The sequence below is a fragment of the Habropoda laboriosa genome, unplaced genomic scaffold, assembly GCF_001263275.1.
Source record: "Habropoda laboriosa isolate 0110345459 unplaced genomic scaffold, ASM126327v1 scaffold67, whole genome shotgun sequence".
In the NCBI taxonomy this organism is placed as follows: Eukaryota; Metazoa; Arthropoda; class Insecta; order Hymenoptera; family Apidae; genus Habropoda; species Habropoda laboriosa.
This window is the reverse complement of record NW_017100242.1, coordinates 628122-642410: the sequence shown is the minus strand read 5'-3', so window position 1 is coordinate 642410 and position 14289 is coordinate 628122. Positions and strand designations below refer to the sequence as shown.

Sequence of the window (14289 nt, the reverse complement as noted above, 5' to 3'; positions counted from 1 at the left end):
GTGAAATTTATATACAATATACTCAGTTTTGTTGTCATTGTGCTACATAAAAGATATGTTTTTCACTTTATGCAATAAGTACGCTGATGTATATAAAAAAAAAAAAAAAAAAAATAACCAGAACATTGTTTGGATTTATAATGAATACGGAATATAAAGGTAATTCATATTTCTTTCACGCAACATTAACAAAAAAAAAAAGAATTATTACAAATGAATAATTGGAATGTAGTAAAATAATATTGACTGCACTTATCGTATGCCGGATGTGAGTCAAATATTTCAAGGCTAAGATACAGGTCGGAATATTTTCCGATTAAGAGAAATATACAATGTCGTATAGATCCAAATATAGAAAATCAAACTTGTTTCTTGGCGAAAAATTGTATTGTTTTTATGAAATGACTAATTGCTCGAATAATAAATGCACTAATAAAAGTTTCTGTATTTGAGATACATTTATTTTTATAAAGGAAACAAAATACCTTATTTAACTCATTATTTACGATAAATTTATGAACTTTTAGTATTGAAGAATAAAGTATGGACCTTTAACAGACAGGGAGGAGGAAGAATTTAGTAGTAGTCAATAGCTTTTTGTTCAAAACAAAGTAAACAGAGAACAACTCGAAGAAATATACGTACAAGGTTCTCGTTTTCTTCAACCCGCGCAATTATCTCCTTACACATTCGTTATTCGAAAAATATTTCATATAGAACTTACTTAAGGGAGTATCACTTGTAGTAAAGACAAAGTTCAGTGGAATTTTCTCTATTTTACAGTCTAGTAAGGAGTGCCTTAACAATAATTATTCCAAATAATTGTTATTAAGGCTTGAAAACATTGTCACAGGCTCCATACTTTAAATCGAATCGTATTCCAACGGGAGTAAGAATACATTTTGTACAGTTATCTTACAATTAATAATTTGTTTTTTAAATAATTGCATTCCCTTGATTCCTGTACTGGCTTAAAATGTTCAACGGTAATTCACACAAAAAGAACATCAATTTTCCATAAAGGTTATAAACAATTTCTAACTAATCTAACACTAATTATTCGACAATTAAAGTATTTGACAATAAGCTAGAAACTTAATTTTACTATTCACATTATTAGTAATGTTAAAGCAATTAAAATTTGATTATTAATATCAATTATAATAGAGATGACGAGAAAACAACGAAACAACGTAGACAAGGAAAGATATAGGGTTAGACAAGGACAGAAAATTTTCAATCTGAAACCAGCGCCATCTAGCGTTAGGTGACGCGAACTACGATTTTTTAATAGGAAAACAGGATATAAACAGAGGTATTAGACAAGGACAGCACTAGTGTGCGACAAGGACAGAGAGAGAACGCTTCCTATTGGCTGGCAGGCCGCTATGCTCCATCTTCCACGGGCTAATCAGGTCAGTTGGGGAAAAATCATTAATAACTCAATAATTAAGATGATTCTGTGAACTTTTAGAATTGAAGAATGTAGAATGAACCTTCAGCAACTTTCTCATATAATTTTTAAAGTTCTGAGTTGCTTCAATAATTAATTATTAGCAATTTTAGTACGTGATGTCGAGAACGATACGATACGCCGCGGCAGTCCCTTGCGGTTTTTCATTAATTACGTTGTTTAATAATAATTTCCTGTACAAGTTTCAGTATTCATTTGAAAGGTAGTATCTCAGGCTACATTCTCGTGTAATGTTTGATAACATATTCGTCGTAGTTTGAGAGTTATTACACATTATTCGGGAGAATGCTACACGCGTCGAATTCAAGCGTAACGCTCTTCTGTCAATTTAATACAATTTCATGGAATTGCGAGATAATTTGCGTACTTTTAAGATTAAAGAATGTAGTACAGACTTTCCTTTACATTCTGCGATACTTTTTGTGAACGTACGTCTCGCGGTTTATTAAATATTAGCAATTGTTTATAACAGTTGAGCGCACCCGGATACGACGAGTGGTGTACTCTCCCATATAATATTTAATAACTCCTAAACTAAACCGAATATGTTAATAAAAATTATATGAGAATGTAGCCAAAGGAGTTGCCTTTCAGATGAGTATAGGAAGTTTCATACGATTTTAGTAGAAAGCCTTGAAATTATTGAAAAACCGGAAAGGTACTTGACGGTATGCGGTATCGTCCCGACATCACGTACTATAATTGTTAATAACTAATTATCGAAAAGGTCTAGAACATTAAAATCTATACGAGAAGCTAGCTAAAGGATCAGGCTTTTCTGTGAATGTATTAAAGTGCATAAATTATACGAGTAAAGGTACGAAATTAATGACAAACCGCAAGGAACTGTCTCCACACGCTGTATCGTCCCGACATCACGTACTAAAATTGTTAATAACTAATTATCGAAAAGGTCTAGAACATTAAAATCTATACGAGAAGCTAGCTAAAGGATCAGGCTTTTCTGTGAATGTATTAAAGTGCATAAATTATAGGAGTAAAGGTACGAAATTAATGAAAAACCGCAAGGAACTGTCGCGACACGCTGTATCGTCCCGACATCACGTAATAAAATTGTTAATAACTAATTATCGAAAAGGTCTAGAACATTAAAATCTATACGAGAAGCTAGCTAAAGGATCAGGCTTTTCTGTGAATGTATTAAAGTGCATAAATTATAGGAGTAAAGGTACGAAATTAATGAAAAACCGCAAGGAACTGTCGCGACACGCTGTATCGTCCCGACATCACGTACTAAAATTGTTAATAACTAATTATCGAAAAGGTCTAGAACATTAAAATCTACACGAGAAGCTAGCTAAAGGATCAGGCTTTTCTGTGAATGTATTAAAGTGCATAAATTATACGAGTAAAGGTACGAAATTAATGACAAACCGCAAGGAACTGTCTCCACACGCTGTATCGTCCCGACATCACGTACTAAAATTGTTAATAACTAATTATCGAAAAGGTCTAGAACATTAAAATCTATACGAGAAGCTAGCTAAAGGATCAGGCTTTTCTGTGAATGTATTAAAGTGCATAAATTATACGAGTAAAGGTACGAAATTAATGAAAAATCGCAAGGGACTGTTGCGACACGGGGTATCGTCCCGACATCACGTACTACAATTGTTAATAACTAATTACTGAAGAGACTTAGAGCTTTAAAAACTATATGGGAAAGTTGCTGAAGGTTCATACTACATTCTTCAATTCTAAAAGTTCACAGAATCGTCGTAATTATTGAGTTATTAATGATTTTTCCCCAACCAACCTGATTAGTCCGTGGGTGATGGAGCATAGCGGCTTGCCAGCCAATAGGAAACGTTCTCTCTCTATCCTTGTCGCACACTAGTGCTATCCTTGTCTAATACCTCTGTTTATATCCTGTTTTCCTATTAAAAAATCGTAGTTCGCGTCACCTAACGCTAGATGGCGTTAGTTCCAGACTAAAAATTTTCTGTCCTTGTCTAACTGTACATCTTTCCTTGTCTAACTCATTTCTCTAATACTATCCTTGTCTAACCCTATATCTTTCCTTGTCTAACTCATTACTCTAATGCTATCCTTGTCTAACCCTATTCCTTTCCTTGTCTTACTCATTTCTCTATTACTACCAATGCGTATATTATGTACACGCATAAAAATACCCAAATTATTCGCATAAACGTGCAGAATTAATAACAAATTTTTACGATACGTAATATCAATTCAGACATATTGCATGAAAATTGTTAATAATTAATTATTTAAATGGATAATCAAGGTGCATATTGTATTTTTTCATACTAAAAATGCGCAAATTATTCGTAGATAATGCAATCGTTGATAATCAATGAATCTTCTACGTTGGTATGATCTACTATTTGGGGGGTGGAAGTTAGGTGCTTCTGGACCAATAGGAAACGTTTTCTCTCTACCCTTCTCGCGTGTAGTGTGTTCCTACTCTCATACCTCTTTTTACATCTTATGGTCCTAGTAACCAGCTGTTCGTTCGCACGCCCAAATACGAAATGGAGTTGATGTCGCCGCAACATATCGCTATTCCTTATCTAACTTATGAAAGATTTTCATCGTATGGCACATATTTGCAGACATTTCCGAAAAAAAAAAAAAACAAATACGTCGAGACTTGTTCCATCAGTATGAAGCTGTATGCATATCTTCCAGTTTAGAAAATCGATTTGCGTGAATTTGAAAATAAATTTATTTTTCAACTAGCTTCATGGCTTCTAATAGTCGGGGCGCAAAATTTTTATAAGAATAACTCTAAATCAAATTCAACAAGACAGTTAACTGAGAGTTGCATAAAGAGTTATGTCCTTATCGCCGTTGCGCAATTCATTCTTCCCTCCGTACACGAAAAGTTTGTTCGAAAATAACGTAATAACATATTGGTACAATCAGGAATTTTCGCAAAGTCGATTTCCTCCAGGACAAAAACGTAAAAAATATACTTACATCCTACACGCATTTACTTTAACTTCGCTGTTACTAATACAATTATTTTATTCTAGTTAGCAAAGCATGTACTCTTATTTGTCTTCTTGTCGCTCAGCGAATATCTCAAACGGGATTATCAGTATACAATGTAGAAAAATGTCCTGAAATCATTGTAATCATAGCTGAAGCTATGATAGAGGGTAATGCTATGCATGCATGGATTGTTAAAAAAGGCTTAGTTTCTAATCCCTGTCTTAATACAGGAGAGGCACTAAAACTTGGAGGCAAAAGTTTAAGTCTGTTAAGAGAATGGGTACAGTTTAATCTTAAATTTCTTTAATGAGTAACAGGGAACATTTAAAATATATTTATTATCTCTTAGGCATTTCAAATATTTTATGAAAAAATCGAAATCGAAAATAATTTATATCAACACATAAGTAATTTCTTGCACAAATGGTACCTAGCACCAGGATCTAAGAATTTATATATGCTTCTTATTACCTGTGGACGCACGGTATTGTTTATATTTCAAGAAACAACTAATATGGTATGTTTGCTGCTTAAATCTAAAAAATGTTTGCTATATAAAACTTTTATCTTTAGGTAACTTTTTTTGACTCTCATAGTCATAGTACAAGTACCAATCCAAACCAGGGATTAGTTATTGCACAGGTAAGCATTTACAATTACATATAGTATAACTGATATTTAATAAATACAGCACAATTTGATATTTTTAAGTAATGGTAATGCATATCAGATTAACAATAAAACAAATAATGTAGACAACTATAGACAAGTTGGAACATTTATGCAAATGGTATACAGAGGAAATATTAAGCAAATATTACAATGCAGAAGAAGCATACCAATATGAGCTGGCTTTTTTATACCCATACAATTCAATATGTGGCTGTAATTCTTTATGCAACTGTGGCAGTCATTGCAGAAACCATAATAATAGTCTAGTGCAGGGGTGTTGAATTTCCCCTCTGAGAGCTACACGAATCTGTAGTAGTGACTTCATCAGAGTGAATTAGGTATGGAGGGGGCCGTTCTTCTATGGCTCTGCGGAGCAGGCAAAGAGGAGAAGGAGCCGCCAATTCGACACCCCTGATCTAGTGAAAGAATTGAACTTTTGATGTGTGCATATGTAAATATTTGAAAAGCTACACAAATACAGCAAAAAAATTGTAAAACGTTAAATTTACGATGGAATTTTATTTTATTCTCGTAGTTAGAAACATTTTGTCTAAAAATAATTGTTATGGTGTGAAGATAGCGGAATTTTTTATTTAATTAGACGTGCTACGTAGATTAAGACTGACAGATTTATTTACATTATGTACAATTTCTTCCTAAAACTATTACAATTTTTTAGCGTTCACGCAATGCTTAAACTATTAAAAAAATAACGTAGCTTAAATCTGAAAATCGTATTTTCTTTAGTATCACTTAAATGAAATGTAATATACATTTTTCCTGAATTTCTCTTCCGCATTGCGCAAACATATTCCTGACAATATTTAACTGGACTCTTCTTTTTATAATGGATGCATATGTCAGAACCTCCTTCATTCCATCTATTTCAACATTTTTATAAAATATAATCCAAAATTTCTGGACGACGTATCTTTTATATTGCTAATTCTCTACTTTGCACCTTTCAATGTTGATATACCTAAATGGATATAGTGTTTTGATTCCTTAACTGTTAACTGTAAAGTTGCAGAGATATATATTTCTTTACATTATGTTTCTTTAATCTCTTTGCATTATATATAAATTAAAGTGATTAGTAGTCTTGAAAATTTGTGTACTGTACTAAACTACAAAAGCATTAATCACACAACGCATTATGAAATAGGAAAAAACATAAAATGTAATATGTTATTAACAACTTTAACACTTTGCAGTACAGACAAAAAATTTTATGTGAGAATTAAATCTGTTTTTATCAGTTCCTTTTTCTATATCGGTCGACGTGAATTCATTTCGCATGAATCTTAAAATCAATAAACATCTATAATCACGATTTTTGGAAGAATATAAATAAAATATATTTAATCTGCAATAATCGTAAATGAAACCCATAATTTAAACTTGTAAAAAATCCTTAATTTATTTTCTCTAACATCTATAGTACCTCAGAATTACAATATAAATATTACTCTCCATTAATAAAACAGAAACAAATCTTTTTTGTCACCATTCAGACCGGTGATTATAAAAAAGATAAGTATACCAGTGCCGAAATAGCATTACATTTAAAATACAGATTTTTCTCTCTGTGTTTTTTGTATGTATATTACAAGTGTTCTGTAGTGTGTCGTAAAATTTATTTAATAACAATTTTTAACAACGCAATTTCTAGAAATTACTATCTACAAAAAGGTATAAACGAATCGTTTTTATGATTTCTCCTTTTGAAGCCAAATTCGTGCAAAGGAACACAGTTGGCGATTTCTTCTGATGTTTGCAAATACCGTCGGTAGTTGAGCAACATTTTCCACTGTCATTATTTTTCGAACAAACTGATTATACATCATATTACTTTGTACAGACAGATGTATAATAATGCAATTCTTATGTCAAGCTTTAATATTCATGTAATATAATTTGGAATCAAATGATACAGAACCTCTAATTTTATACGAAATTAGCTTATTTTTTTACGATTAATTCTTCTTTTAAATATAAATTTGTTTACATTACAGAGTTATTATACATTATGATTGATTCTAGTAATTATAATACTTTTGCTTCATTACCATATACTCTGTACACAAAGTAAAATGATGTTGCTCTATCAGAAAAATATGATCAAGTATCACTTGAAGAATATACGATTTTATAATTGAATAAATAAAGCTTTTTTTATATGAAGTTAAAGATATAACAAAAAGATGTTAGAGGGTCTGACGAACGCGAGGCTGTGCCCATTCTACAAAATCATCTATCAGTACAGGCCAGGCTCCCTCTTCATCATAATTACTCATATCTGGGTTGATCATGAGGGCAAAATCTAACAATAAATTCCATGTATCTTTTGGAATTGACCTCTTATGGTGTTCCTAGAAAATGGTGTTAACTTTTTTGTATTACAACTTTCCTGACCAATATCTTAGCCTCCTTTTTAGGCTTGATCAATATTTATGTTATATAACAAGTATATATATATATACACATTAACACATCTTACCTGTAAAAATTGACACCATAAGGGCAGGAACTTAAATTTATCATCTAATACAATGTTCCAGTAGGCAATTGCCATATCAAGATCCAAACCTTTCTGTCCTGGATTTTTTGCATAATTGAATGTAAATTGATAAAAATCTTTAAATTTCTGAGGATCTCTTAATTCACTTTCTAAACTACTTAAACGGGCTTTTAATTTATCTATACTGTCCACACTGAAAGAATAATTTTAATGAATTTTATTCAAATAATATGTGTAAGAGGACTTAGTTTATTTAATACAAAGAGGAGATAAAAAAAATGTTGCTTTACCCTAGGTCTGTCATCCCATTCATAAATTCATCTTTAGTAAATTCACATTGTGTTTCTGCCCTAAATTTCCACGCAATAATTAATACTAATTTGCTTTCAGGGCTTAAATCCAAGTCATCCAAAAATTTCATTATTCCATCTGCTGTAATCTTGTCAGGTTCATTGGGATCTATTTCAATCATCAGGTAAAATATTATAAAAATATTAGAAGCATCATTCTTCAAATTTATATACATGTATCACACATTAAATATTTTTCATATAATTACCTTGATATCGACTAAACAATATTTCTAACTTCTTCTTGTCTACTGTATTTTTTGGTTCTTTATAATATGCCTCAGGATTTTGAAAATAATTGTCACTTGCCAAATCTAACTTCCAATCATTTTGTGCTAAACAATATATTGCTGTTTGTTCTCCAGTATGTGTAAATGTAATGAATTTCCTCACTTTGTCTCTTTGTGAGAACTTTAATTTATGCTGTAACAAAAGCCAAATACGACATTATAACGGATTATTATTATTAACATGAGAAGTCAATTTATCCTTGCACATCAAATAAAAAATTTGTTAGTAAACATATAGATATGTATCAGGGAGCTTTAAATGTTCGTTTGTTTGTAACGCGGACGTCAACTTCGAGAAGAACTTATAAATACACAATTTCGATGCGTGTACAATAGCTATTGTTGCTACGTTGTGTATCATTTCATTGAAGAATATCGTACAATTAGTAAATCCGTAAGTGTCAATGTAACTTATTGCAAACGTAGAACAAGAAGTTCATGCATTATTCTGCAATGCCGTTAGTCACAAAATCTGCCACGAAATTGATTTGTATTTGGTGCAAAAGGGAACATTAACGTTAACTCACGATAGGTTATTTTAACATTTTCAATATATTGTCGCGAGCATACTAGCCGTAATATAATATTGTAAATTAAATCGCGTCACGATGATCGTCGAATTAACATGATTCACAAATTTGTTAAGAGCTCACCATTTTAGCTAATTTTAGGCCCCCGAAAGCCAAAATATTATTTCCTTTGCACTACACTTGACATGAACATGCGCATGTTCTGTGAAGGTCCTGAGAAATGCAAATACACCAACAAGACTATAAGCAATGCCACCAGACGTTGCTAAAGTAAAGCAACCTCGAGGACAATGTCGCGGGTTATTTGAAAGGTTACATTGAATTTTTTGGACGCCACATTTTATGATACTGTAAGATAAAAAATCATCGAAAACGTCGAGCAATTAAGTTTTACGTCGGGTGGCATCGGTACAAACTTCTTTTCCTTACGTTTGACGAAAGTCAAGACGATGAAGTCTTCGTAAAATAACAACAAAACGCTATCGTAAATAGTGGCCCACGCAAATAAATGATTATGCCTGAAGTTCCAAGGACGTACGTTAAAGAGCAGATGGATAAACATTAATGAGATAACAGCAATGTTGATGTTGATATTGATATTATTATAGAATAGTTACATCAATGTAACCTTTCGAATCGAAATCTTGGTGTGATTTGGACAATTTTCCTTCAGTATTTTATGTGTGCGAATTATTTTTTATGAGAATGTATATAAAAATAAAACCTACTTTTTAAACCTTTTGTAATGATGTACATGATTCATCTGTAATATTCATCGATTGCAGTTTTCAAAAAATTGAGAGGAGTATATTTTCTTGTTAGGTTAATGATCAATAATGCCAATCAAAATTCCACAATTATTGTGTTCTTGGTAAGAAATAGCTGCATTAGCATTATGATTTTGTCGTCTTTACGATTTTATTTGAATTGAAAAATGTTAATACATTGTGCGGAATAAATGGTTTTGGTATATAAAATCGTATGTTTATTATAACCATAATTTTCATTGTGTTAACAGGAATTTGTCAATCACAAAACAAGTTTATTGATTTGAATTTAAGTAAAAATGAATGATAATCTGTAACAGACACAATGGGGGGAAGTATATTTGAAATACTTCCATTATACCATCAAAATGGAAGTGCAAAAGAAATTTGTCACTGGATAACACATATCAAATTATCTAGAATTATAATATTAACATCTGCTGTTTTATTCATTGTACCATTATTTACTCACTATTATTTATCAAAGGTATTAATTTCATTTTAGGTATTTGTATAGAAATGTTATACATGACAAACTTATACAGTCAAACTTTTATGTTTTTAGGTGGAATCTGATTCACCAGATAAAGACATTTATCGTACATTTTCTACTCTGGAAGCTTTTGAAGATTTTACTCCCATGAAAGCCTCTCAATTGAAAATGAGAATAGAAGAAATGTTACGTATTAAAGTTTCTGTAAATAATGAGCTTAGAGATTTGAGTGCAAAGAGACAAAGACTCCAAGTTGAAGTTAGCAGTTTAACTCAAAAAATTGATGAACTAAAGCAAGAATTGTTACATCAACAAACAGATCTTGACAGATTAAAAATCAGTGTTGAACAAGCACAAGTAGCTCAAAGAGAAGCAGTGGAGAGAAATACACCAGAACTAGCACCACCTAAGCGCATATTAATGTCTTCTGTTCCTGTGGTATTACCAAGCACTATACCACATTCATGCAGAATGTACAATTGTTTTGATCACAGTAGGTGTGCATTAACAAGTGGTTTCCCAGTATATTTATATGATCCAGATCAGTATTCTGTAATAAATCCTGGCTGGGATGTCGATGGTTTCTTAAAGACTACTATTAAACAGACACTAGGTAGATACTATTATAAAATCATTTACAATTATTTATAAATGTTTTCTAAATAAATGTACATTTTCCATGTAACAGGGTATAATCCACATCTTACTGCAAATGCAGCTGAAGCCTGTATATATATAGTGCTCATAGGAGAATCTCTTTCTATTCAACAAAAAGTTGATAAGAAGTATCCTGTACCTATAGATGTGAAGAAACTACATGCACTCCCTTATTGGGGTGGAGATGGCAGAAATCATATTTTATTAAATCTAGCACGTAGAGATTTATCTGTAGAGTCTGGAGATATTTTCAGCAATGTGGATACAGGAAGAGCTATAATTGTACAATCCACATTCTATAGAAATCAATTTCGCGAGGGCTTCGATTTGGTTGTCCCTCCAATTTTAGGACCTCCTGGTGGTGATGTGTGGCAAGAATGTGCACAAATGTTACCTGCTAGAAGAAAATATTTATTATCTTTTCAAGGAGAAATGAGATCTCAGAAAGTCACTACTATGATGCATCAAATCGACGATGCAGATATAGATTTGGATAGACTAACGGTCGACGAGAATAATTTAGACACATTTATCATTCAGCATCTTAAAGAAATGAGCACGGGATTAACATTGGATAAATTCTTCATTCAGTTTGAGTGTATACCAGCATCTGAGGAAAAGAATATAGTAGAAATACTTGACTGGTCTTTATGTGGAACCGATTCTTCGAGAAAAGCTATACTCAAGGAGTCTACATTTACTTTAATATTAGCTCCTAGCAATGCTTCGTTCGTAACCACTTCGACTATGCAGGCGAGATTGTACGAAGCCTTACGATCTGGATCAATCCCAGTTTTTTTAGGCGGTGATCAAATTTTATTGAGTTACAGTGAAGTTATTAGCTGGCGTCGAGCAGCGATCTTTTTACCGAAGGTATAACCACGATATCTCCGACGTGACGTTACTCTTAACTACTAAGTGTATTTCGAATTGTAGGCCAGGGTAACTGAAATGCATTTCCTATTACGTGCCGTTCCCGACACCGATCTTCTGAGTATGCGTAGGCAGGGCAGATTAATATGGGAACGTTATTTAAGTACCGCTCAGGGTGCAGTAGATACTATTGTAGCTGTTATTAGAGATCGACTCGGTATACCACCCTTGCCAGCACCTCAGACTGCCAGTCCAAGTGTCTTTAATGAAAGCTTTGTGGTAAATATTATAATATACGATTGTTCCTTTTATTCTTTAACAATTGTATAAAATAATTTTTTATCTCTCTAGCCTTTAAAGTCTGATACTATTATCTCTGAACCGGAAGCAGAAGAAAGTCTGGGACCTTTGGAACCACCTTATCCATCTCCTGCTTTTAAAAGAAATTATACGACAATGTTGCTCCAAGGACATGAAATCTGGAACGACTGGGTGGATCCATTCTATTTATATCCACAATTACCTTTCGATACCGTCCTTCCTAGCGACGCGAAGTTTCTTGGTAAATAAAAGTAATATCTCATACATCATTAAATATAAATACTTTTATCGATGGGTTACAAATTACAGGATCTGAGGTTGGATTCAGACCAATCGGTAAAGGTGCTGGAGGCGCGGGCAAAGAATTTAGCGAAGCCTTAGGTGGAAACTATCCAAGAGAACAATTTACGATTGTAATGTTGACATACGAACGAGAGCAAGTTCTTATAAATTCTTTGGCTCGACTTTACGGATTGCCCTATTTAAATAAAGTTTTGATTCTGTGGAATAGTCCTAAACCACCTATGGAAGATTTAAAGTGGCCAGATATTGGAGTCCCAATTCATGTAAGATTTTTTTGAAATTCTTTGTAAATTAGCCGTTGAAAAAATACAATTTTTATACAGGTCATCAAGGCTCCGAGGAATAGTTTAAATAACAGATTTCTCCCATTCGATGCTATCGAAACGGAAGCTGTTCTTTCGGTCGACGATGACGCTCATTTGAGGCACGATGAAATTATGTTTGGATTCAGGTATATATCTTTATTCTTAGAAGTGATGATTTATAAATGTTACATATAATATTTATTGGTTCTTTTTTATAGAGTATGGAGAGAACATCGAGATCGTGTGGTTGGATTTCCTGGTCGCTTTCACGCATGGGACCAAAATTATCATAACGCTTGGAACTATAATTCTAATTATTCCTGCGAGTTATCAATGGTTTTAACCGGTGCTGCGTTCATTCATAAACATTACACATATCTTTATACACATTGGTTACCGCAAGCAATACGGGACAAGGTTGACGAATATATGAATTGCGAGGATATCGCTATGAATTTCCTCATATCTCATCTTACGAGAAAACCACCTGTCAAAGTAAATATAATATGTATATCAAATATATTAATTTACATTTGAAATGTTTACAGTATTCTGTTTAATATTGCAATCTTTTTCTTTTTTTGTTTGCCTAGGTTACATCACGTTGGACGTTCAGATGTCCTGGTTGTCCAGTTTCCCTTTCAGAAGATGATACCCATTTCCAAGAAAGGCACAAATGCATTAATTTCTTCTCTCAGGTAAACAACATTTACCATTGCACAGTTTTTGATAATTTTTCGTTTTTTTTAAACGTATTTAAAAAAAAAATTGAAACACAGCAGCAGCAGCGTGCGATTTTTAAAGTATGGGAATTCTGATATTTTCAGGTTTTTGGATATATGCCTCTTTTAAACACCCAATACCGAGCTGACTCGATATTGTTTAAAACGAGAATACCACACGATAAGCAAAAATGTTTTAAATTTATATAAAACGACACCAATAGAATTATACACATTCAGTGAACGTTGATAGAATTTACATGGTTTTGATAACATTTTGACTGAATTTCCTATAAGGTATATCAACACGTGATACGAACGTCGTAGAGTTTTTTATTGTCCTCACTTTTTTATTGTACTTTCTTTTTTATCGATGTACACATGTTACTTGAGTGAAATGCACATTCGAAGAAGAAGAAAAAAAAACTAATGATGAAAGATCGTCGACTGTATACATATACATATAGCGAATATAGAGTATAGTGCAAAAAGTCTTTTTATGTCGTTGTACACATAAGTTCTATCGTACCGATTTTTAAGAACAAAGCATAATAAATTAATTTACATGTTCATTTTTACGATGCGCACGTGACAGGACGGAAAATATAGAGAACGTTTGAGAATGTATACGATACACATATGTACATATTAAAGGTCTCGGTAAGAGTGAATAAAAATGCATCGATCTTAATTTATTCTGGGTACGATCAACATGAACACGATCATCACACATGGTAATGATTATTGTTACATACACATTTGCACAATAATCTCGTTTGTACATATAAAACGGCAGTATAAACTGTGCTCTCTATAAATTATGCATGTCGAAATAATGTAAATAACTATAACTAAGCGGAAATAATTGAAATACTAATACTCGTTAGGAAAGTATCGAACGAACACGTGTGTTCGCATGGAAATTGGAGAAAAAGTGCTCTTTCTAACTAGAAAGTCGATCGAATATTTATCGATGAAATATTTCTAATAAACTGAGATTATGCTTGTCCCTTAGTTATACGTTGCGCTTCG

At 32.5% G+C, this 14289-nt stretch overlaps 2 protein-coding genes across 2 annotated transcripts in view; one reads left to right on the top strand and one right to left on the bottom strand.

The window, feature by feature from the left end:
- Nucleotides 1–13467, top strand: part of LOC108572072 (tripeptidyl-peptidase 2-like) — a 21457-nt gene extending 7990 nt beyond the window's left edge. Inside the window, exons 18-27 of the mRNA XM_017934259.1 lie at nucleotides 4495–4733; nucleotides 5027–5095; nucleotides 10149–10689; nucleotides 10765–11606; nucleotides 11967–12168; nucleotides 12237–12493; nucleotides 12554–12681; nucleotides 12754–13030; nucleotides 13129–13233; nucleotides 13363–13467. Of these exons, the coding sequence (XP_017789748.1) occupies nucleotides 4495–4733; nucleotides 5027–5095; nucleotides 10149–10689; nucleotides 10765–11606; nucleotides 11967–12168; nucleotides 12237–12493; nucleotides 12554–12681; nucleotides 12754–13030; nucleotides 13129–13233; nucleotides 13363–13467 (2765 nt within the window). The remainder of the gene's footprint in view (nucleotides 1–4494; nucleotides 4734–5026; nucleotides 5096–10148; nucleotides 10690–10764; nucleotides 11607–11966; nucleotides 12169–12236; nucleotides 12494–12553; nucleotides 12682–12753; nucleotides 13031–13128; nucleotides 13234–13362) is intronic.
- Nucleotides 7311–9024, bottom strand: LOC108572075 (DCN1-like protein 1). Its single transcript, XM_017934261.1, has 5 exons — nucleotides 8940–9024; nucleotides 8206–8419; nucleotides 7937–8105; nucleotides 7626–7839; nucleotides 7311–7497 (listed from the first exon to the last, which is right to left on the bottom strand). Exons 1-5 carry the CDS (start codon nucleotides 8940–8942, stop codon nucleotides 7333–7335), a joined length of 765 nt encoding a protein of 254 aa, XP_017789750.1. The 5' UTR covers nucleotides 8943–9024; the 3' UTR covers nucleotides 7311–7332.
- Nucleotides 13468–14289: the final 822 nt, after the last annotated feature.